This window comes from Silurus meridionalis, chromosome 4 (assembly GCF_014805685.1).
Source record: "Silurus meridionalis isolate SWU-2019-XX chromosome 4, ASM1480568v1, whole genome shotgun sequence".
In the NCBI taxonomy this organism is placed as follows: Eukaryota; Metazoa; Chordata; class Actinopteri; order Siluriformes; family Siluridae; genus Silurus; species Silurus meridionalis.
The window spans coordinates 32,120,017-32,146,624 of NC_060887.1; the positions used below are offsets into that span (position 1 = coordinate 32,120,017).

General features: G+C 39.7%; 1 protein-coding gene across 1 annotated transcript in view; it reads right to left on the reverse strand.

Annotated features, from left to right (window-relative positions):
- Nucleotides 1-26,608, reverse strand: part of pard3aa (par-3 family cell polarity regulator alpha, a) — a 252,196-nt gene that overhangs the window by 200,730 nt on the left and 24,858 nt on the right. Inside the window, exons 5-7 of the mRNA XM_046846135.1 lie at nt 6,827-6,912; nt 6,058-6,141; nt 2,356-2,481 (exon numbers count right to left, since the gene is read on the reverse strand). Of these exons, the coding sequence (XP_046702091.1) occupies nt 2,356-2,481; nt 6,058-6,141; nt 6,827-6,912 (296 nt within the window). The remainder of the gene's footprint in view (nt 1-2,355; nt 2,482-6,057; nt 6,142-6,826; nt 6,913-26,608) is intronic.

The window sequence follows — 26,608 nt, forward strand, 5'->3', positions numbered from 1 at the left end:
ATGTGTGTGTGCGTGTGTGCACGTGTGTGTCTACGCGTGTTAACGAGCAGAGCTGTGGCATGCAGCTAATCACACAGCTCCCCGCCTCTGATTGAATAATAAACGACTCCATCAATGCATCATTACACTAAGTTAGATTAAGCAGCACTAAATATTTATCCATGCAAAACAATCCAATAAAGATTTTGAATATCCCTTCGAATTGAAACTCTGCATGCCACCCAGTCAAAAATGAGAGATGAAGGGATGAAGGAAATTGTAGCAGGAAAAGGAAAAATAGGAGATAGAATCTGATTTTTTATTTTTTTCCCCAAATCTTGACGTTATCGGCATCTCTCTGTGTTTACTATGAGCTGCAGAAGGAAAAGATGGCTTCAGCTAAAGAATTGCTCAGGTGTAGATTCAGTCTGCCAATCGTGTCAGCCCTCTGGCCAGGATGGAGCAGCCAGGACTGACAGTTTGTAGATAAATAATGTTATAGATGAGAAAATAAAAGCAAGAATTTCTTCTGCTAATGGTTTGCAGGTGTGTATTAACATTCACTGAAATATCAAACAGGAAAATCTGATTTCAGAGCTTGCTACAGCTCCTTTGTGTGCAAATTATTATTAAATTGTATTACAGTCCATGAAATATAGGAGACTATCAATTATTACCTATATGTACACAGTTTTCTCTCCCAACACTTTTTCCCCTTCTCTTTTCTATCTATATTTCTGATGAACATATGTACAGTAAGCATATATATATATATATATATATATATATATATATATATATATATATATATATATATATATATATATATATATATAAAATATACACACACACACACACACACACACACACACACACACACACACACATATACATACACACGCACGCCGACCAGGTATACCATTATGAGCGGTGAAGTGAATAACACTGAATATCTCTTCATCATGGCACCCCATGTTAGTAAGTGGGATATATTTGGCAGCAAGTGAAAGTTTTTCCTCAAAGTTGATATTAGAAGCAGGAAAAATGGTAAGTAAGTTTGAAAGAGCCAAAGTGTGATGGTTAGACGACTGGGTCAGAGCATCTCTAAAACTGTGCAATGTTCCCGGTCTGCAGTGGTCGGTATCTATCAAAAGTGGTCCAAGGAAAGAACAGTGGTGAACTGGTGACAGGGTCATGGACAGCCCAGGGCTCATTGATGCACATGAGGAGCGAAGACTGGTCCGATCCAATTCTAAGAGCTCCTGTAGCTCAAACTGTTGAAGAAGTTAATGCTTGACAGGTGAGGACTATTTTGGCAGCAAAAAGGGGGACCAACACAATGTTAGGCAGATGGTCATAACAAGTGTATGTATATATGGGCATATACTGACATGTACATGTGTGTATAGATGTACATGAGTTTCTATATAAGTGTATTCAGAGATGACATTTTATATACATATATGTATATAAAATGTCTGGGGTACATCTGTTGGAAATGTAATGTTTCTTTTTTTGTATTAATAAATCGATGAACGTATTCATTAAAAAACCCTTTTATATTCCTTTACACGATTAACAGTGGCTATATGGAGTGATGAGGCCCATTAGGTTAAGACATAATATTCACAGCACAATATATATCACATTTAAGTTTCGATAATGAGGCCAGAAGCAAAACAGTACCAGCAAATTATTTGACTTTTTCCCCACCACAAATAAACATGAGGTAAAATATAGTACACAAATTAGCAAAGAAATTAGTTAGCATAAATGGTTTGTGTAGTAATAAATGTGGTTTATGTTTTACTAAGTGAGATTCATCACATTGTGTGTGTCTGTGTGTAGGTACACGTACATGTCTTATTGTATATGAGAAAAGTAAAAAGGGACAGGAGCAGACCTACTTTATCATACAGCCAATAAACGTAAGCGTGCATGTTCATATGTCTAGCGCATGTTGGAAAAATGAGGGTTAGCAGTAAATTAATAGAGGAAGGTGTGGCCCTTGTAGTGTGTGTTGGGGTAAAATGTTAGGCTTAGTCCTGCACCGTGTGATCACTGAAGTTTAACAGTGCAGGGGACCTAAACACACATTTCACAATGATCTCAATGACAGAAACACGCTTGCACACTCATTAAATTAGTGTGCATGTGCAGAGAGAAACACAAAAGAACCATTTAACAATAAGCACAGAGAGAAAGGAGTAGAAGGGCATCTTCGACACTGACAGCCGAACTGAAGAGATGATGTGAGCAGCTGAAAATGAACATAGCGGAAAGGGTGTTACAGGGAAAAAAATGTAGGGAGATGTTATAGGGAACATCTTTAAGGAGAGGGAACGTCCCCCAGCCCACGCTGGAGTAAAGGCTTACTGTTCGAATCGGATGTTGCGCAGGTCGCTGTTATTAATGCGCACGATGCAGTCGTTTTCCTGAAAGAGAGCCTCGCGATCGGCCTTTCCTCCCCTCTCCAGCCTCTTCACCAGCAGCCCCAGAGTCCTGCACAATCACAGCGCGTGTTAATGACGAGCCACTCAAGACTGGAGACATCACATAATACACGACACAGACACAATCCGTCTGAACATACACTCTGACATCGCTGAACAACACTGCACAAACATGAACGATTGAGGCGACGATGATAATCTGACCCAGAAACCCTGTTTTTAAGATGATGGATATTATGATATTGACTCACAATTTCGTTAGCATTAAATGATTCACCATGTAAGAATTCAATTATTTTGATATCGGTGTTTAAGGGAGGTTTGTAAATCACTAATGGAAACAAAATAGAAATAGCATTCCGATTGTCAATGTTTAAAAAATCTGGTAGCACTCTCTAAAAATGTTATGTAAAAAAAAATTACAAATTTAAAAAGAATTGAATAAATATAAATTCAACACAATGAAAAATGTCACTCATCACAATAATGAAATAAAACAATCTTCACGTCAGTTTCAGTTTCTGTAAGACGTGTTAACAGTTTGTATTTCAATAAAACTAATTTTATTAAGTGAATGGTAAATAATTGTGTACACAAACAATATGTAGGAGGGAGTCACAAAAATCAGCACCCAGAAAACATGTCTAAAGAATTATGCACTAGACCTCAACAAGCATGATGGACAGGCAACAGACAGAAACCCGTCCGTAGCTTCATTATTTTATAAAGAGAGCAGACGGAGCAATGAAGAGTTGGCGAATTGCAGAAGCAAAACCTCAAACTTTATTAAGAAGGAAGCAGGAAGGAGGTGATATAAAGGTGATGCGAGTATTAATATGAGTCAGATGGAATATATCTCTCAAGCCAAACTCTATTCCACTGAGCTGCTCAGGCTTAGCCATGAATCTTCACACATCAAAACTGACAGTGAAAACTGGAGCTGAGGTTTGACATATAGAAATTCTCTCAACTGCTGTGGTGTCAGATTCTCGGCTGTGCGTTGTGAAGGGCACTGTCGCGAGTAATCCACAAACCCAGAGATGCGATCGTTTCCAGGCAGCTGCATCGCACCGTCACATTTGACAAGTTTAAAAAGTGAATGAGAAAAAGAGCGGGGCTTAAGAAGACACATGCAAAGTGTGTACCACATCGGCATTCCTTTCCTGCGCTCTCTCTCTCTCTCTCTCTCTCTCTCTCTCTCTCTCTCTTACTTCAAACGGTAAAATAATCAGATGCTCGCCTTAGGTTTCTGATGTGTTTGTATGTCTGGGTTTAGGAGGGAATGAAAGATATCATGAGCTCACAGACGGTCCAACTGCACCGTGTTTAAAGAAACGGATAGAAAACTATTTTTTTGTAATAACCTTTGCTGAGAGTTTTGAAGGAGTGAGAAACACCAACAACTCCATTTCTGATGCTCTGAACTTCTTGCCATTATACAAATCTCTAGAAAAGTAGTGGCGCAATGAACATCAGACGACATTGTTTAATGAATCTATGAATGAATAAATGGAAAACGAAGAAATCAACAATTATTGCAACCGAACAAATAGGAAATAAATATATAGAATTAGATATAAATATAGACATAGATTTAAAATAGAGCTATAGACAGAAAAATAAGGCTGAGATGGAGAACTAGAGACTAAACAAGAAATCTAGACTCGACACCTGCAGCTAAACAAATAGCATTCAACTTCCCACAGCATCAATACAGAGGTGTAACACAACTCCTGCAGCTACAGTAGCTGCTGTTCTCCTTAAGCCTTAGAAGATTAAACTCTTACACACATACAGAGTAATGATGGACTATTTTGTGCAAATGGACCCACATATGCTTTTATCTTCATAAAGTAGACAGCGACTGACCAGGAGTGTTCACTAAAACTCCCACAGGACCAATCCGTGATCTGCCGTGCTTCATTATTCATACGCTATTAATGTTGGACTGAAGTGAGAGAAGATTGAAGTGACCCCGCTCGGCCTGAGCTTTTCATTCCCTTTTGATTTTGATTAAAATTATTTCAGTAGAAACAACAGGAATATGAGCGCGGTTTCGCAGCCGGGGAACACGGGGATCTCAATCTGGAGCTGTCCCAGCTGCAGTCATTAGGAGACACTCCGGCGTGACTGGCTGAATCTGCAGCTCCATCATTATCCGATCGGTGGCAGAGCTGCCTGCCGCTTGAGTGATGGCCCAGAATGCTTAGCGAGAAGGAGACCACCTGTTCTCCTCCACTGCCTTTAATTGAATAATAATGCAATCAGAATCCATTTATGCGCCGCAATTACACCGCTGCTTGTTTACAGTTCACACTGGTCACGGGATGAGATCTCATTATTGGAATAATGTATTCACAATCCTTGGAGTGAGCACGCATGTGTGTATCTGTGTGTGTGTGTGCGCTGAACATGTGTATTTGTCTGAACAGCAGATGCTTGGTACCAGTATCAGATTGGATACAGCATTTTATTCCTTTTTTTTTCTTCTTCAAAGTCTGTCTTTCTCTCTTTGCGCTAGTGGTTTGACCCCTCTGGCCTCTTTTTACATGCTAATGAAAGACAGCAGTCTTAGAGACAAGGCAATAGGGCCTGATGAAGCTATTAGTAGGATGTGATGCACAGCTGACTGTCCTGGTTAGAGAGCTTTGGTAGTTCGACACTGATTAGAAAGCATTAATACGTGATGACGAATTTCAGGGAGTAAGGAATGAGAAGAAATCATTAAATGTTTTATTAAACATTTGTAGGCACTAAGGCTTACTGTCCTGTAAAAAGATACAGGAGATCTTTTTTGCAACATTAATCTCCATTAGAAAAGGTCAACCATTTCTGGCTTCGATCTAAAAGTTCCTGAGACCCTGAAAAAAAAAAAAATCCTTTTAGGTCTCATAACCAGGACATCTGATGACGAAGCAGACTTCCGTTCGTTTGTTAGTGAATTTTGAAGGCGACCTTGGGCAAACACAGGACCGTTACCGAAGGAGCCACTGTCACTGCTCGAGATGAGCTTTTACCCTGATTGGGTCTGGCGCTTTAGCTGGATTGGCTTGGCCGTGTTCCGCGCCCCTCTGTGACCATTAAGCTGTGTCTCATTCTGCGTCCCCTCTCGCGGTCTATAGAGGAATGCAAAGCGGCAGAATCGTTCCTGCCACCCCGAGTGCACTCTCCCAAGACCCCAGCTATTGAATCTTCAATTTATTATTCAGCGAGAGCTCTGGAAGGAAGCCAGAGAAAATGGCATGCGCAGTCAAGGAGAAATCACGCGTGTTTCGGCACTGCATTGTCGCGGAGGAGAGAAAATATGCCTCACATTGTTGGAGAAAAAAAGCAAGTCCTTTGATAAGATATGCTATGCAGACAGAGCGAACAAACGCAGAACAATGTCAGTCACTGTCAAAAGCTCGAGAGGAGCTGTGGGAAAGAAGAAAGAGAGAAAAGGAAGTGGGAGGGCCGGGGACAACGTGGAGCGATGCGGCTAACACGTTAGCATTCCCAACATTCAATAACGGCATGAAAGGAGAGGAAGAACGATGGGTAATAGAATTGGAAGAAAGGACCACATGTCGTTACGGCTAACGAGCTAACTGGGTAAGAGGTTTGCTGGGGACCCATTGCAATTTACCTTCTGTCTCTGGAGCTGAACGGCACTACGTGGATTCCCAGCGGCCCGCCACCGTTCGACACTTCCACCGGTTTGAGCAGGTCACTGCGGGACAATGACGGAGCAGAGATAAACAAACAAACAAAGAAAACAGCAACAAAAACCACATGACAAAAGGATTGTAGAAGAAAACAGGATAACACAGCAGTTTTTCTAGGTGGGAGGTTGTAAAGGCTTGCAGTTGTGCACTTTGTCTAGTCTGGACCTCTTTCTACACAGGGCCATCTATAATCCAGACAACCATTAAGACATGTGGGTCGATGAGAAACCCAAATAGACACCTCAATTAAGTGATTACAATCAAACTCAGGCCTGTAGCAAGCCGTGTGTGTGTGTGTGTGTGTGTGTGTGTGTGTGTGTGCGTGTGTGTGTGTACGAAAATCAGCCTGCAAGTCAGAATCATGCACAGGAGACTGACTGTGAAAAGAATGGTGTGCTCAAATAACCTAAAGACAATTTTATTAGGCTTGTGCAGCATTTGTTTGGATTGATTCGGAAATTTATCAAACCGCATGCCATAAACGCTTTCCAGTTGAACTGTAGGCTAACAGAGTCTGCATTAGACTGGGGATATATATATATATATATATATATATATATATATATATATATATATATATATATATATATATATATATATATATATATATATATATATATATATATATACACACACATATAAAGCAGTCCTTATAATGCCTTATTATGCAGCCTTGGCTTTTGAGCTTACTCTAGAGAGATCGAGTCCGCTCGGCCCACCGGTTCTATCCGTCCATTCTTGCCTTCATCTCTCCTCCTCTCTTCCTCCTCTTCATCCTGCAAAGAATAGAAATAACAAAGAGAATAAGATGCGAGACACAAAGAAGGTCTTGATGATTTGCGATCTGTTGTGTTTAATGAAATGTTTTAATCAGAAAAGCAGGTTGCTTCATCTCTGTATATGCAAAAACCAAATCAGCGGTGGATTTGTAGTAGAACACAATTATCCAAAGTAGCCTCAAGGAACCAGTTCCCATGAGACACCAGTGTACAGTATCTTATGAGTCAGTGTGTATGGGATGCAGAACTGCAACCGTAGCACCTTCAAACAAAGTGTTTCAGATAAGATTCAAAGGCATCCATGCATCATGGGGTTAGCAAGGCAGGTGATTGCTACCTCCTAAAGTAACATTAGCTGTAAGCTAAGCCCTAAGACTAATCCCCAAGTACGGCAAGCAAACTATGATTTGGCAAGATGTCTAACTCAAATCCATTTACTAGGGCCAACAACTTTAGATTGAATAAAAAAAAAAATCTAATCTTTTTTCAACCAGAAATAAAAAAGTAAATTACCAATACCACAGTTGCCCATTATGCTAAAAACAATATATGATTAGCTGGCTAATTTATGCCAATATACCCTAACAAATTTGAAAAAAGTCATTACTTCACACTTAAAAAACATTTAAAAAATACAGCACACATGTGACGTGCCTGAAACGGTTTATCAGAAATAAAATCTTCAGAAATAACAGTCAAAACAATTCCGAATAACTGCCTAGTGGATTACAGCTCGGACGATGGAGTATACGTTCACACCGTCTTCAAGCAACAGTCAGATGGAGGGATTTTCTTTAGGCAGCATTATGTAAGTGCTCAAGCTGAACGTATTTCGCGTAGGACGCAGTTGTTACTTTTTCAGACAAGTTCCTGGTTTCTCTCTGACTCTAATCTAATTTAGTTAGACATGAAAGGAATGACTCAGAGAATTTCACTTGTTCCTTTGCAGCGTTAGCAAAGCAAAAAAGAAAAATACTAATGTTATTGCTCTGTAATTGATTACCAATAACTAATGAGCTTTAGGTCACCAGGGTTTGGGTTTGCAGCTATTTAGATATAAAGGAACGGAATTCTTTGTGTGTCTTCCATTATATTTTCTTTATTCCTCTCTCTCTTTATTCTGAAATCATATCCTTCCCATCAGCAAAACAGCCAGAGGATTGGTACACAAAGCTGTGGCACAAACTCATCTAACTATCAGGCATAACATGCAAATGTGCATTGCTTTTGTTTGCTTTTGCCTCGTCCTATTCTTAAGAGACAAGAGAGAAGCTTAAAACGCAATCAAGAGCTAGTCCATTAAATGACGGAAATATCTGCATAATGACAAGTGAATATTCCCTCTCTAATTTCGCTCAAGCCCTTGACTGGAGATCATTTCCAAGGCCAAGTGAGAGCCTAGACACTAAGCGACAGCCTGCGTCGGTTTGTTAGCAGCATATATTAATATTCCGCCAGTCTCACCCTTAACCTTCGCCTCTCGCCGAAATGTCAAGCACAGCTAAATAAGCGCTTCGCCCGTCTTTATATGGAAATGCATTCAGCCTTTTCAGACAATCATCCTCTACAAAATGCGTCCCACAGCCTGGAGAGGTTGTCTGTCCCACTCTCTCCTTTTCATTCTCCTCCTCCTGTCTCTCGTTTCTTCCTCATCACCATCGCTCCCTCTCTCGCTCCCCTCCCATCCTCTTTTCCTTGCCATCACTCTTTTGTCAAAGAGATTAGAGAAAGGGGTCATGAAAATTTCATCAGAAAACCTGAGGAAAAACAGTGAACCGTTGCCTGTAAAAACGAGTCAATCACCTCTGTCTCGAAACACACCCCTACTGTCAGAGCCTTAATTACATGTCATCCAAACATTAATTTATATGAAAAGTAGCTGAAAATAACAGACTTGTTCTGACAACGATCTCTCATGTGAACTTGTTTCACAATTTCAATTCAGACTCGAATCCGAATGTGGAACAAATCGCCCACTTCACTCAATAAGAATCAAACACTGATTTAAATTGCATACATACATTTACAAGCAAAGAGAGGGCACTTCATCCATCATAAGTCACACATATTGTGTTTCAGGATTCAGCAGACAGCAGACAATCACAAGTCAGTAAATATATATTTTGAGAAAGAATAAACAGAGCGAAGATGTCTTGGGTAGAACATTGAGGGCATATTGTCAGTGACTGCGACACACGCTTGCGTCGTTTTTGACAGCTCCAAGATGGCGTGGAGGAGCTAGGCTGCTTCACATTCATCACCACTGACACTGGCAAGTCATTAACTCCAGTAACTGAAACTGCTCAAGGCATAAAAAGAGAGAGAATATCTCCCAGCTTCATTGTTTGTGGAATGAAAACATTATGTGATGTGAATTCACCCTCAGTGGAGTGTCGCTTTTTGGTTTAACTCTATTTTTAAAAAAAAGGTGGGGGATGGATGGAGAAAATTGTGGATAACCATAAAGACCCAACAATGCAGTTTCTATTAAGGTTTAAAAATAAAACAGTTGTGCAAATATCGAAATCATCATTAGGAGCTTCTTTCCCAAAGCCTGAAAAGAAAGCACGGTACCCTCCCAAAGTTCAGGTGGAAAGCACAGTACTATCCCAAAGTTCAGGTGGAAAGCACGGTACTCTCCCAAAGTTCAGATAGAAAGCACGGTACTCTCCCAAATTTCAGGTGGAAAGCATGTTACACTCCAAAGTTCGGGGGAAAGCACGGCACCATCTCAAAGTTCAGATGGAAAGCATGTACCCTCCCAAAGTGCAGAAGTAAAGCACATACCCTCAAAAAAGCATGGTACTCTCCCAAATTTCAGGTGGAAATAACGGTACCCTCCCAAAGTTCAGGTAAAAAGCATAATGCCATGTCAAAGTTCAGATGGAAAGCATGGTACCCTGTCAAATTTTTGATGGTAATTACCCAAAGTTCAGGTGTAAAGTACGGTACCCTTCCAAAGTTCAGGTGGGAAGCAGGGTACCCTCCCAAAGTTTTGGTGAAAAGCTTGGAATCTTGGAATATGGTGTTTTGCCAAAATCTAGGTGGAAAACAATCTTTCCATGTGGAAGTCCATAAGGAAGCATGGAACATTTGCAAAAGTGAAAAGGAAACACTAACTTCTGAAAGATTAGTAGAAAGCATGGTAATTTCCCCAAATCCTTTGTGGTGAAGAAACAGTTTCTGTCTGTCCCCAAAGGCAGGAAGTCAATCAGAGAGAAGAGAGCAAGAGATAGTTTAAGAGAGACAAGATAGCTGGCAGGCATGTCATTGCTCACTTCTGTCCACCTGCCAAACCAGAGACACATGGAAAAGGTGAAGGAGCAGCATAACTGAAAGCCTTGATCATCATTTTCAATGAGTTCTGCTTGTCTCACACGATCAGAGGTCGTTTTCACCTGAAGGGGACAGTATGTCTTTAACTTCCTTTACTAAACCCCTTCACTGTGTGTCAGTGGTGCACACTTGCTGATTCACTTTACAGAATGTCCCAATAAACCCTAGACAGGTCTCTGTTCAGTTTGATGGGTCAGATGGTTACATTATACAAGGCCAGCAGTCTCAAAGACCGCCAGAACAATAGTGCTAAACAAAACACATTGTAGCTCAACCTGACATGGAAATACAGCAATGATGGCTTTTCTTTATCTTCAGGGATCTAACTCCAGCCAGCATTTAAAGTATATCTCAAAATCATTATCCAAACACTAAGCTCTGGAATTCCCTTTCCACACTGGCCTCAGCATCTGTTTTTACATCCAACATAAGGAGCTTGTAAATGAGGCATGGAATAACAGAAGGAAGAAGGAGATTTTTGTGCTCACTCTGAAACAATGACTGCTGAAATATTTACAAAGAGCCCAGTCATGCTCCAGACTAAAAATATAAAGTGGTAATTAGTACACATGGTGAACACCCTAAAAAGCAGCGGAGAGCGAGCACCAAACGGAACCCCTCGCTCCTGTGTGCGAACTCATTCAAGCAAAACTGTAGGGGTAAAAGGGTGACAAAATATTTGACATTTGTTTTGTTCAAATAACAGACATTTTCCACACTGCTGAAGCTACCCACCACACCCGTTAAAAAAAATAAAAATAATAATAATACGTTTCCATTCAAATCTTTTTAATACTCATCAGTTCAACACCTTGATTTATGATTCATGAGTGCCTAAGGTCACATTCAGACATTGACGCTGGTGCACTCTGTACTGTGTAATCTAATTAGTGTCTGGAGCACAGCCTTTGCCAGATGGGTTCACATGAAACAAAGCTTTTGGGTGGGGGGATATGAATCATGTCATATCTTGGTGAACATTTAATAAAAGTACATAAATGGTCTGTTTAAAAAAAGCAGCTCAACTGTTATAAATGTTGAGAATGAATCAATATACCCTCGTTCTACCAGAGCCTATAATGGTCTTTGGCTCAACCATCAAAAGGTTAAAATGTTCCAATGGGCATTAAATGAGACTACACTGGCTTCTTGGATTCACTTTAATTTTCTAAGAAATCTTTAAATTCCATTGCGGCAGAGAATCTTTTGGCTCAATGTTCATTTTGGGCATAACAGACCTTTGGCGCAACAGTAGGAGTATATTTACAACCCTCAAAAGTGGCCAACTGGATAAGAATTCCAAATTGAGAGTACAGAGAGTGCACACTGTCATATAGAAGCCAAGGCTGCACAACTCAAGGCCACGTCAAACCCAAATGGAAATGGGCAAGTCCACTCCTGACAAAGACCCATTATAATATATCTGTCCCTCAGAGCCAAGTTCCATTATCCCAATTAAAGCTTAAAGGGAGAAACCTGATTCAATTGGATTTGACTGGTAGCCACTCATTAACCCTTTCAACCCTGAGACCTCAATCGTCATCCTCCATTTCACTGACCCCTATTACAGCAGACAATTTATCACACTGGTCAGTCAGTAGGTCTGGGACATTTATATGCATTTATGCTGGAGCAACAGGAAAAAAAGAACATAAACTCAGACCAAAAATCATTTGCGGACACCGAGAGGGCCTGAGTAATCCAATCTAAAAGACATGAATACTACATGGCTGCGGTTTTGCTTTGTTCTATATGGACAGGGATGAGATGTAAAGCGTATTTTGTGTCAGTACGGAACATATCATTGCGACATTATGCGATTTTAACAGGCAATCTGAGCAATCATCTTCGTTAATGTCTCCAATCATGTTCAATCACAAAGCTGTCGCCTTCGGTATCGATTGAATCCCTTGTCAACTTACCCTGTTATCATTCTGCAGCCTGTCTGACATTATGAGAGAGGCTGGATGATGACAAAAAGCGCAAGGTATATGCCAAGCCAATACAGGATTTCAATCAATGAAAATTTCCAACAGTAGCATGTGTTGTAAATGCACAGTCACACACACAAAAAAAACCATACCAATTCGTCGCCTTATTTCTTTGAGAATGATGTTTATTTACAATTTTAACGGCGCAATCAGGAAATCATCCCACTAATTAAGTTATCTAAAATCCATATAATAGGCTTTAGTTTGTTTTCTATTCATCTATTTCCATTCTTTTTCTTTTTCACAGATTTACTTACAGACCCAAAACTCCACAGAGAGCAAAGCATATCAAAAGAGCCCCAAGCGCTTCGAAAAGAATCGCAAGGTGGTGTCTGGAGTTTCCCGTAAGTGCTCACTCCACTTTTATTCACCTTTATTCCTCCAATTTCATTTCCATGCCACTCTTAATTCGCTCTACTTTAATCAACAGGGACATGGCACCGCTTAAATCTGTCTGCATTTCGTTTCCTAAGACACCGCTAATGGCGTATAAAAGTTGGACTATGACGTGAATTACTTTAGGAAAATTAAAGCTGAACAGGTTTTTAATGCTATTAGATAAATTAAATCAGAAACGTGAGCTGGTCGCATTTGTCCAGATCAAGAGTCTGGAGAGGGGAAGCGAGAGACGCTAAGCGTCATTGCTAAGCAGTACTATGGGCCGCTCTCCCCTATGCCCCCAGTCAATGCAACGCATCTGCGCCAAATACATCATCTGTCAACTGCGGTTTCATACGCGCACGGGCGTATCTATCAATGCCAGTGCATGCTTTGGTGGGGCGGCTGTATCGTTAAATTGCACTTTAATTAAATTAGGCGGCCTAATTATGAGAGTTTAAATCAATCACTTAGTCAATAACGAAAACCTAAAGCCTGTCGTGCCTAGAACACGCAGGCGCTCATCAATAACCACAGACAAGAACGCTCTTTCATACCACACAGAGCTTTGAGAGGGTATGAATTATTGAAAATCAAGTTACCGCAATTTGCTTTTGTCCGAGGAAACTCGGACATGATCCCCGATGGCCAGGGAGCAGATAAGGACCTAGTGGGTTTATATGCTGGGAAAGGCTTCAGTTTGGTTTCTTAAATCATTTATAAAACTTCTGCTCCTGAAAATAAAGGACATTTAGCAAAGCAACAAATTAAAGCTAATGCATAATCAGGACACACGGTGTTACTAAACTAGTCTGGCGTTTCAAATGGACTCCCCCTCCCACCAAGACGAGACAAAGAGCGTTTGTTCCCTTGATTTAATGTTACGGTGGAATTAAATGATGACTTGCCATATCCTTAAATAAGTACAAATAAAAAAAATGGACACTTGAATATGTCTTCACTAAAGCATTAAGTGAGCGTATGGCTGCCATTCTATAATTAATCCCCATTTGGAAGTGATTAAGAGGGAGGACAATTTCTTTACCCACAATTGAAGTGATTAATCCAACTTTATGCTGTGAAGGTCACTGAACATGTGTGTGACTGCATAGGGGAAGAACGCAAACTGTTAAATTCTAACAGAAAACAAAATTCAATATGATACATGGTCTATTTTTTAGGGAGGGGCTGCTTTTTCTTTCAAATAATGGCGAGTATAATAAAAAAAAAAAAAAAAAAAATTGCCTGAGCAAATGCCAGCCTTTTTTTCCAAAGACTAACAAGAGCAGTTTCTGCAGGTAAGATATCAATATTAGGGTCATCAGTGATAATGAGCTTGCTCAAGAGCTATCCATGTCTCTTCTCAGCAATAAATGAGGTGTTTCTGACTGAAGACACTTAATATCACACTATGAATAATTTAGCAGGGTATAAAGCCAGAGTCCAGCCACTGCAGTGGATGATTGCTGACTGAGTGACCTGGGTAAGAGATTGGCACTTGGCTCTCTTGTCTCATGACTTCATTCTCTTTACTTCTTGAAGCTGAAGGGCTTCATAGCAAAGCTCTGGACATGAAGTCAAGTTCTGCACAAAAAAAATCAATTTAGACCTACAAGCTTGCACGTGCATGTTTGGAATAGGTTAAGAGAAAAGCGTGGAAAAATGTTCAACAAAAACCTGAAGTCAATTAGCCCTAGCAATGGAATAATTTCACAAAAATGCTTCCCAAATAATAATTGCAACTCAACATCCATATCAGAGTCTGACCCAACATGACCTGGACAGAACATACCACCCATATAAACACAAGCACATGTGCTTTCGTACAGTATTAAAACATTTTCATTCTCTTCTATTCCACACGGAAACTGCACAGATGTTGTCCTTTCTGTGAACTTCCCGAGACTGATCTGACCTGGTGTGACCAGCCTCTATGTCCAACCAGTACGGTCCAGTATTGGATGCGAGACTTCCCATAATGCTTATGAGTCACAGGAAAACAGGTCTTAGTGTCAACACGGAAAGAGACCCGTCTCGAATACACACCATTTAGTAAAAACAAATAAATGTCCTAATTTGACGGCCTGTTTTTATTCCACAGCACAATACAAAATAAAAATCTGTTCGCACCATGGAAGCATGTTGACACACTGACTAGATTTACAGCGGCAGAAGAAAAACGTAAATGAAAAACCAAAACAAAAGCAGGAAGGCAAAGAGCTGCAATCATACCGCTAGAAGCATTTGATCCACTGGGAGTAAATATTGGGAAAGAGAATTCCCCTTCCTGTCTGGTCCAGACCTTGGCTGTATGGGTACTCTGAGCTCATTGATTTATTACTATGTGAAAATTCACCGTTACTTCCTTTAACACAAAACACGGCCACATGAGATGCTGGGAAAAAAATACAAATAAATAAAATGTCTAGGTATGACCACATCCACATTTTATTACTAGTAATAATAAACTATCTCCTGAAGCCATTTTTACACGTGTTCATGTGCAGAACAAAACATCTCTGTAACAGTGCAGCAGGAAGCAGAATGTTGGGAATGTTGTGATATATGATGTGAAACAACATTGAAGCAAACGAATATATACAGTACAGTATACGTGTGTGTGTACATATATATATATATATATATATATATATATATATATATATATATATATATATATATATGAATGCAGTAGGATACAATTATTCCCTTCACTTGAACTAGGCAACCCAAACCTGTTCAAGCATGAAAATGCCCCTGTGCACAAAGAAAACTCAATGAAGGTCTGCTTTACATGGGTTGGAGTGGAAGATTTTCTGCTATCTTCTGACCCCAACCCTATTGAACAAAATTGTACCTGACTTTACAAACACCCTTATGGCTAATGAACACAAATCTCTACAAGCACACTCCAAAATCTAGTGGAACAGTGGAAGAGTGGAGGGAATTATAAGTGCAAATGTAGAATGCGATCAACAAAAAGCACATACCATACTATTGATCAGGTGTCCACAAGGAGATAGGGATTTTCGTGAATGGGAATACAGACATTTATTTATCCCCTATGTTTAATCTGAAGAGAGACTGTGTGATGGGTTTTGGGATGGCCAGTTCTCTCAGCCAACAGGCGACACACCATCGCACCATGCGGCCCTACTCATTCCACTTCCCACGGCATCGCTCCATTCTTCCTCTTCTTCTCCCTCCCCGCATGGCACAATAAAAACCCGTCCCGATTGACTGCTTTCGCTTTTCTTTACCTCTCATGCAAATGTAAAGAGCCTGTCTCAGGTTTAAATGGGCTTCTTTTCAGTTTGAGATGGAATGCTGATCCCCTCCTGGTGCTCTGAATATTACATTGCTGAAGCAAATCAAAAGCATCTCACTGTAATGGACCCAATAAAAGCAGGAAGAGACGGGCATCTGAGGCGCTCGCGATGGAGGACGACGGAAGGGAGAACAAAGACGCCCACAAAATACGAAAACTTGAATTAATAGAGATGAATCATGCGGCGGGTTTGAGCTGTTTTCCAGTTCAGCGCAACTCTGTCAGGCGAATAAATGATGTTTAAGCATTTAGTATAATAGGTGTAGAAAAGTACAGACTTGTTGCGTGCGTGCCGTATATTCGCCAGAATTTCTATGGATGGAGATCGCTGCCGGCTGTGCACCTGCAAACTCCTTGTGATTTCCGAGCATGTAATTTTGAGCAGGCGTGTATTGCTCATCACTAAAATCAGCTACAGGAGAAAAAAATAATAACTTTATTATTTAAAGTGTTTTTTTGTTGTTTGTTTTTTTTTACAGGCGTTTCCATGCCCTGATGGATGGTAATGCTCTTTAGGCATGGCCACTCCAGCATTTGGTTGTACAAAAGGTTTGTCAAGGTCAATATTTGTCACTTCAATACACACCACATCACCTTCACACCCTTCCTGCAACCTTTTTACGGTCTGGTGTAAATAAGACTTCCCTGCACGGTATTGTCATGTTTTGTTGCATGCTGCACGTCTCTGTTTTGACTCCACCATACCGAGTTTTCACCACAGTGGGAGTTAAAAATCCCCAAAGTCATTATTGTCTCCTGTTAAGGTGCCCCGGCTCGCTACGATCTGTGGGTAATGAGCTGGCACCCGGGCCGAGGTTCAATTATTCTCACTGACGGAGTGATTTCTCACTTGAAGGAGCCGGGCATGGAGCACACTCGCTAATTCCAATCAGGACTTAACACGCTCATAATCACCTGCCTGGAAAAACAAAGAGCAACAGACAGAAATAGAAGAGAGAAGAAAAAAATGGGGGGCGAAAATAAATACAGTGGTGAAATAAGAGCAAAACAGAGGTGGCACGGTGAAGTGTAAGAAAAGAAGGTTGTTTTCCATGGACATAGAGCTCCCTGTCCAAATACAGTGGAAATAGGGGGAAAAAAAGTAGAAAAATAAGAAGGGAAAGTGATGAGTAGGACAGAAAATGAAGAAAAAGAAGTAGAAGGAAAGAACAGAGAAGGAATGTAAAGCAAGAGGAAAGTTGAAGAAGGATTTTGAGAAGAAAAGTGAAGAAGATCTGGTGGAAAAGATGAAAATTAGAATCTTATTATTCTCTGATAGAGTGCTAAAGCCCCTGCACCACAATCATTCTGAAGGAAAATGAGGTAGTGGAGGAGGGGTAATCTCACATGGAGAAATGAAGTGAAGAACTTAAAATGAAAGACACACTGGTGTGGTCCAGAACTCCATCAAAACTAAACAATAAATAAAGGCTGAAATATGATGTGTTGTATATTTGGACTGAAACAAAAAGAGAAAATAAACACTATTTCCTCAAAAAAGTGTTCAAATGATTGAATTATTTATTTAGCACCGACTCCATATTCTTCGTGCTCGGGTGATTTTTTATATTTTTTTTTTATATTTTCTCCCTGCACTTGGCAAAGGTTTGTTTACATTTCTGATCAATGAAGGAAAGTGTTTTACAAGGACCTTTTCAGACCTACATGCCGCTCGGGCAATTTTTTTTTTTTTTTTTTTGGCTTTCTGGTTCATTTAATTATGTGCAGTATGAAAGCTCTTTGAAGGTATATGTCTGAGTGCCACTGTGTTTGATTCAGGGGATTTTTTTAATGACCTGGCAACTGCCTATTTGTGGATAGTAAAAAAACAAAAACACAAATTTAGTTTGGTTCCAACCGGACCAGGTGTGTATCATTACATCTGTGGTATAAAAAAACTTCCAGTTTATATGCAGTGGCACGACTTGGACCACAAAATCAACAGCTTGTTTAATAGCATGAGGAGATCTCACATGAAAGAAGTCAGATTCAATCCATGGTTATATGCCGGATCATTTAAAAAATCTTATTAATTAAAAATCCCTCTGATTTTGATGCGGATTATTTTAGATTTTCCATATTTCTCCATGCTAAAAGGCAATGGCGCAGATTCTTTTACCTTATTAAACTAAAACCACTTCCATAGTCTAAAGGCCAAATTTATTCATCCATCTATAAATGTCTGTCGTTCATCCCCTTTATCTACTCGTCCTAGAGCCCCTACCCATCCCTCCACTCTCAATTCTCCCGTTCCCCTGTACTTTTTGCATTTCTCTCCGGCTTTCTCGTTGTATCTCGCTCCCTCTATCTCTCAGAGCAGAATAAATGAAGCCAGGTCTCACAGGAAAATTAAGCCTTGAGAGAACCTGGTCAGTCCTTCTGCTGTGCTAATGAGATAAGAGCCAAACTCAGTCCACCTCGAGAACTGGAGAGAGAACACAAGGAGAGGGGGGAAAAAAAAGTGTTCCCAGAATGGGGGGAAGGAAGCGTTCCTTGATATAATAGTGCAGCCTGTGTTATATGTAATCCTCTGGCAAAAAAGTTCCACAGCAGATTTTTAAAGCTCAAAACGTGATAATGATGGCAAATTCAAAGAAGATTTTGCTACCAAAACTGAGTGAATTTGAACAAACAGTACGACACGCAACAAAGAAAATTATAAAAAAATAAGAAAAAAAAAAAACACCTTTAGCTTCATTATGTGCATAAGTCAAGTGATGAAATAGAGAGAAATAAAATAGCTTTCTGTAGTTTCATTTGATCCAACCGCCCCGAAGATTTCCTTTAAACGTGTTATACTACACCATGAAAGGTAGAAAATGAAGTATAACGAAGGGAGAATAAACAATGAGAATACGTTTGCAACACAATTCTCTTTAAGCTCAGTTTACATCTATTTAATTCAATTTAATTCAGTTTTAATTGCATAGCGCTTTTCAGCGGTGAGCAGTAACGAAGTAAATGTAATTTCGTTAATATACGTAAATAGCTTTTTCACGTATCTGGACTTTACATGGGGTATTTCTTTTTGGAGACACTTTTACTTCACTACATTTCAAAGTCAAATATCTTAATTTTCACTCTGTTTTCTGATTGGAGCTTGCTGGTATCCACTTATGACTGGTGACTGTGGTCCCTGAGATGGTATGAGGAAGAAACATTGAGAGGAACCAGACTCAAAAGGGAACCCATCCTCATCTGGGTGGCACTGAATGTCCATTTATCACAGTCCCATCATTGTGTGCAGTGACAGGCGCTTAAATGCAACCTGTGATCCATGAGTCAATGTAGTAGACTGTTAAAACCAATTTAAGGTTGAATCCTTACTCAAAGTTATTGTGATCAGTACAGCACAGATCTTAAAAAAAAAAAAATCAGCGACTGTCACATGACATGATAAGCTATGAGATTCTCAATGCTGACTGTAATTTGAAGGTTCGGTCAGTAAAACAGAGACCCTGAAATCTAGTAACACTTTAGTTCACGGTGGTCTTCAAATTCAATGTATGAAACATGTACACACTTGTGCATGTGTGGGTAAGCGTGTGGAGGTCAGTGAGCAGGACCAGGCTATGTTAAAGTCTCTGGCAGCTCAGTGGAGCAGAACAGCTTCTCTTCACCACCTCCTGTCATACTCTTATCCTCATACAGGTGCAGAGAGTGAGATTCTGCATGCGCTATGCTGTGTGACCGTAGACATACACGATGTTGCAGTAGGAGACTTCTCCACAGAGTAGGGCAAGGACATTACAAACTGAGAGGAGGAGAACGCGAGTCTCTCCCCATCATTGTATGATCCAAGAAAATCCAGAAAGACAACCCACAGCTACAGGAAGCAAAGTAAAATAGGGCGATTACACACATTTCGTGAAATCTTTAGATAATTCACTGACAAGTGGAATGGGGCGGAGCAGGAAATAGGTAAAGTGTTTTATTAAGACGTCTGTACAGCACATCGCTGCCTACTGCTGGTTGAGAAGCAGTGTCACTATTTTCCAGTGGATTGTGTTCTTTGTTGGTCATTTACACCTGGTACGCACAGCATCTCCTGATGCTTGGCTACAGCTGAGGTGTAGACAAAATGAAAAATAATGAGATAAATAGGGAGAAGGTGTGAGAGAGAAAAAAAAAAAAGCAAGAAAGAAGATTTAGTGGAGTGTTTGTGTGGAAGCTGGCCGACATCTTTTAAACACTCGCCAGTGTACTTCCACAAAAACAAACTGCAAATGTAATTGGGTTTAGCTATTTACAAGGATAAATGGGGGGATTGGAGTGTGATCTTGTATTTTGTGTGTGTGTGTGTGTGTGTGTGTGTGTGTGTGTGTGTGTGTGTGTGTGTGTGTGGTGCAGGCCTGCTAGCAGCAAAAAACAAAGCAGCTAGTTAATTAAGGTAGGCAAAGCTAGGCTTCAACGCACGCTGCTCTGAGGGAGCTTCTCTCTAGTGGGCTGCCATTTGCACTGTGAATAATCACTGCGTGTGCGTGTGTGTGTGTGTGTGTGTGTGTGTGTGTGTGTGTGTCCGTCCAAGTCTTTCAATGGAGTATAGAAGTAGAGGATTTTTGCCAATTTTTTTTTGCTATCAGAAGAGACACAGGTGTATGGAAAGATTAGACAGTAAATAGAGATATGAGTCGCTTTCACAGAAAAGTTTGAAATGGCAGGAGTCTGACAATCCAGCAGGATAAATCAGTTAGTTCTTTCTTATACAGTTCAAGGACTAAAAGCCAAATTCTTTTATAAATATTTAGAGGTCGACTGATAGTGGATTTTACCGATACTGATGGTTTATAGAATGGATACTTTATAAAACCAAACGTAACACTCAATGTAAAATAGCACTGAACTTTATTCCAAAAAATGTATAAAAAATTTAATTTAATTGTACTGAATCAGAAAATGTGCTAAATGGAATGAATAAATATAATTATAGAATGAATACATTCTAAATTATACATATAGCACTCTCCGCAGTGCACAGTCTCATGTGTAAAAACAAACAGCACGTGGCATCACATTCGCCTCTAGAGGCCGCTTTCGTAATAACAGCGGACCGTAAGCTGGAAAAACTATCGTTTTTTGTCCCAGCAATTAACTATTGGTGTCAATTAATAGTTTTTGAGCTCTATTCTACAGATCACAGAGGCACATATCAGCTTACATAATAGCACTGGGTTATTAGAAGGTAATGGTTGTTCTATAGGCAAACTAACATTCCTGCAACGTTCCAAAAATGTTTAATCAGTTTCCTGATCACTAATATCATGGAAGCGTTTATAAGGTTTATAAACACTGCAGAGTTAAACCCAGGAACCATGAACTGAATGTTTTAGACAACCAAATATTTCTAAAAATTCAATTTGAGCCTGATTTGTAGCGACATTACACAGGCATTGACACTTGTAAACATCCCAACAGGGAAACCGTTATCATACACCACATGTTAGTTATTGTGGAAAATTGATTTTAGCCAAATGACCAATAACTGCTTGAGTTACAAAACAAATGAAGACAGTCTGTTACTCCTTTCGTCAATTTTTAAGTCGTTTTATGGCTTTGCTAGCTTGGTGATAATAAATGGAGAGATTATACCGAAACCTTTTTGTGTTTTCTCTCCAGAAAAATCAGCTGCAAGAGTGTAATGCTCCAGCCATTTGGAATTTTGCATTTGAACTGCAGTCACTGCTCTGAAATAATTGTAACGTGAACATTTCCATAACATAAAGCTGTTATCTGATGTACAGCTTACAGATATATAGTGTGTATGAGTGTGTGTATGTTTGAGCGGCTGAGTGGTTCTGTTGTGTTTGTGTGCTCGAGTTTACAGAGCTCATTCCACTTGACTGGGCAGTTAGAGCCTGCAGCAAGGAAACAGCTCTCTCTGCCTGTGTGGCCCAGACAGCCAGCCCACCTGCTGGACAACTCAACTTCACCCCCCCCTACATCCAACCCCAACCAGCACACACACACAAACCTTCCCATAAAGAAGGAGAATAATCAGATACATTAACTGACACCATAAAACCAGCCACCAAAATTAGCCCTGACATCTCTTTCCATTTCTAAGATTAAAACAAATGAATAAATCCATTTTGGCTCGTCTTTCATGCTGGAAAGCAAAGCAGGACACCGGACTCTATACAGCCTGGTGTTCTGTTTTCATCAGGATAATTAAGGCTTGGACAAGGTGCTCAACTCATGGACAAAACCCAGGACTGTTCCATGTCTCTTTTCTTCTTTTTCTTTCTTGCTTGCTTGCTCACTGACCTCATTCATGCTCTGCTCAGTTCAGTTAAAGCTCACTTCTGGTTCCTTTATGACATTATAAAAAGCCGAGTTTAGCTTTATCCTGAAACTGAGGCCAATCAGATTGTTGAGAAAAAAAATCTTCATTTGGCAGTCGGAATGACTGACAGCTCTGCCATTTCGGTGCCTTGATTAACACAGTCGCTGCGGTCCTGTCCACTGAAGTAAACTTTATATAATGGATTGCTTGGGCAGAGCATAGCAACCAGGTCAATGTCTACCAAGGCTGTGTGTTAAAGTAATGACTGTTCTGGCACTCAGGGTTCAATGAGTACGGCTTTTAAACTGTGCTGTTACAACTCAAGGTGAACAGGCATTTGGAACACTTCAGTCAAGGCCAGAATGCGGCGCTTGGTATTGACTACGAGTCCACACGCAAATGTCAATACGCATTCACCGCACTCGCGGTACGATATATGGCTGCCATTCAGCACTTTCACCAAAACAAAAACACCTCCTCTTCGACAAGATTTCACAACATGCACAAGGGCAGAGAAGAAAAACTTTCCAATGTGTTGCCATTCAAATCGGAATATACAAAAGTGTTGTTTAAGTTGCAATGATTCCCAGCATGTTGAATGAAACACAAACAAACCTCCTTAAGTTCGTCAGTGGTATGATTTAGGAGCTGAGTGTGAGTAAAATGGACTAGTGCCATGGTGGATGAAGTACACAAACCGCAACTAGAGTTAAAGTAAAGATACACTGTAAAATATGACTCCAGTAAAAGAGCTCCCTTTAAACGTTCACTTGAGTAATAGTGCCAAAGTATTTGCCTTTAAATGTACTTAAGTATCCAAATTACTATGATTTATTATAGCTATAATGTTCCTATTATCATTTTTGCCACAAGACTCTTTGCTTAATTAAGTAACTTTGTTACCCTTAACATCTATTAATACATTGATATTAAGGAGTCAAACACTGATTGATATCTAATTAACTATCATAAGGCCAAAAACTTCTTTACAACTAACTTTCTTTCGGCTTCTCCCATTAGGGGTCGCCACAGCGGATCATCCGCATGTTTGATTTGGCACATGTTTTTACGCTGGATGCCCTTCCTAACACAACCCTCCCCATTTATCCGGGCTTGGGACCGGCACTAAGAGTGCACTGGCTTGTGCAACCCTAATGGCTGGGGTTGGTTTCCTGACTGGGAATCGAACCCAGGGCCGCAGCGGTGAGAACGCCTCATCCTTACCACTAGACCACCAGTTAACTTAAAACCTTCTTTACAACTATTTCCACAAATTTGTACAAACAAGGCCACAAGTGTTGTGACAAGGAAGAGTTTCTTTATCATTTATTCCTCTTAAAATGTCCTTCATGCTGTTGAACTGACACTGAACTGTATGCTCGTGCTAAATAGATACCAGAAAATGTAGTTGAGTAAAGAGCAACATATTTGACTTTGAAATGTAGTGAAGTAAAAGTCTCCCCAAATGGAAATACTTCAGTGAAATAAACAAATGTGAAAAAGCTACTTAAGTACAGTAATCAATTTAATTGACTACGTTACTGTCCACCGCTGAATCCAAGCCACTAAACCCTTTTTCCCCCTCCAACAACGTTGTTAGAAAAAGGTGTTGTTTCCGAGCTTGTATTAATCTCACAGTTACCATAGTTTCAGATCTGGAACTAAAAGCCGCAAACCCTGCCATGACAACAACTCGAAAGTGTTATTTTAATGACTATTAAAATAAAACATAAACGGTAATAGAGGGTTTGATTACATATCAAAGTGGGTCAAGTTGAAATACGGCGACTCGCTGGATTGAAGAGGATAGAGAAACGAAAGCGAATAATAACTATCTCGGAGATGCTACACGCTCGCAACGAAAGGCTCCGAGCAACTGAAACATGCGTCTTTCATCTTAATCATTATCTCTGCAAGGATTGAAGTTTTGATAGCAGCAAAAAATATGATCAAAGCCAGAAATAAAACTTGTCACATCCTGAACAATTGTCTTTTTTTTATTTTATTTTATTTTTTACATTTTCACCAGAAAGATCCTGCATCTATTTCATCAAAAGATGTACATATGCGAATAGTAGTGTATCTCGAATCCCTTTTATATATATATATATATATATATATATATATATATATATATATATATATATATATATATATATATATATATATATATAAAGAAATAAAGAAAAATAGTCGTATTTTACCTCTGGGATTTTATTTATATGTAAATACAGAGACGGCAGCTGAAACTCGAGAAACTGCTGTGACCCATTTGGGAGCTTTTACTGTGAGAGACTATACAAGATGTTCTTAGGAGTCGTCTCCGTGCAAGAAATGCAGAGTGGAAGGAATAGACGGGGTATTAAGAGTATTTGTTGTTGTATATGGCATATCATTCCCTGGGCAAAATCTTTGTGATATTGTACAATACTCTTAAAATTTCTGTGGATTTATTTGATCCGTGTTTCACTTTAGACTGATCAATGGTTCAGGTCAAGTCAAAGTTCTATATTTACCGAATTTGCATTAGAAACTCCTTTTGGACCAAGACAACTAACACCAGCAGAGGAAAAAAATAAAAATAACGCTTTATAAACGACCTTCCATCTCCACAGCACACCCCAAACCTGCCTTTCATTGACGTTGTGAAACCTGACATGGGAATTAATGTAAAAAAAAAAGTTCAGCACAGTATAATCACATTACTTGATGCCTGACCCCCTGAGATTGGATTACTTTTACACATGTTGCTGCACATTTCCTAGTTCAAATGCTTCCAGGTGGTGTTGGATCTGTGCAAAAGGGGTTTAGAAAACAGCTTGAAAACTTAACCGAACTCTCGGTGTCAGCAATGCAGGGTCAGGAGAAAACGGCAAGCGTGCAAATAGTCTTCACTTGACTCAAACACCTTCACGCAACTCTTACTCCTATTCCCTGCATGAGAAAACATGGCCACACAAACATTTCTATATCTGTTACACACACACTCACTTCAGGGCCTGCAGTTGCAAATGACCCAGAAGCTTCACCGCCTGCCCCCTTAACACTCAACCTGTGTCCATTACACACTCATTACACAGTGTGTCCTCAGGCTCTGCCACACACACATTTATAGAAGCTATTGCAGCATGCTCACATTCCTATTCTACATCACAATTCAGAATGTTCAACAAACTATTTTTATTACATCACCATAATGCGATGTAACGACCTAGGGTGACGTTTTTCTTCTTCCTCTGCTTTTCCACTCATCTTCAAACTGGAATTGATAATTAAACTGGATGGATATCTGTATGTAACATTCTATTTTCATTGTATTGAACTCTCAGGGTCAGATATACTAACTTATACCTGTATGTACATAATTTAATTGGATTCATTTTTTATTTGTAGAGCGCTTAAAAAAAAAAAGGACATTATCTCAAATGCAGCTTTACGAACATAAAGCAGTAATAAAAGAATGTATAAGTCTGTTCCTTGTAATTGTAAGTTTAACCTTAATGAATGAACCATTAAGTGACTGTGAAAAGGCAAAACTTTTTGAAATGGCATGAGAAGGAAACCTTGAGAGGAACCAGACTCAAAAAGGAACCCATTCTCATCTGAGTGGAACCGAATGGCCATTCATTACAGTTCACCACATAAACCAATGAGCCGAATGAAGCCAAATTTTTGAGCCAATGAGCAAACGAAGCACGATCTCATGGCTCCATTGCACAAAAAACTCGAATGACTGATTTCTACTCTTTCTGTATGCGTGCACTAAAACTTTCACCAATAATGACGGCCTGTTGTGCGTGGGATTTTGTCCGCCCTCTAAATAAAAATATTAAAAAACAGGTGTAGATTAGCGTTATGATTGTTGCTCTGAGTTTTATAGGTGGTGTTAGCAGGTGCTCCGGTTTCCTTCACAATTGTCCTACTTATGCCAGCACATGCTGTTTTTGTTATGTGTCCTTTAATAATGTCTGTCAAATTTGGCTGCTTTTGTAACACGGAGTTGAAAATCCTCTTCATAGCACAAGCGTCCGGAAACATGTACATGAATTTATTAACGTCTAACAGAGAAAACCTCATGTTACAGAGACACTGTTGATTTTCCAAATATTAACTGGACTTGTTCGTTAAGAAAATACATGGTAGTTTTAATGCTCTGACCGCAGTTTACATTTTCTGACATGAGAGCCTTTATGTAAAAAGGCGTTTATTTATTATACAACACTTTACAACATCTTTAGTTCTGAGTTTTCTGAGCATTCGATTACTAACTATTTTCACCATTTTACAGGGACAATTTGCACCTCACACAAAGTGTATTTAGCAGGCAGTCCCAGGCAAGCTCTGGCTCCAGTGCTGATAATCGAATTGTTTAAATGT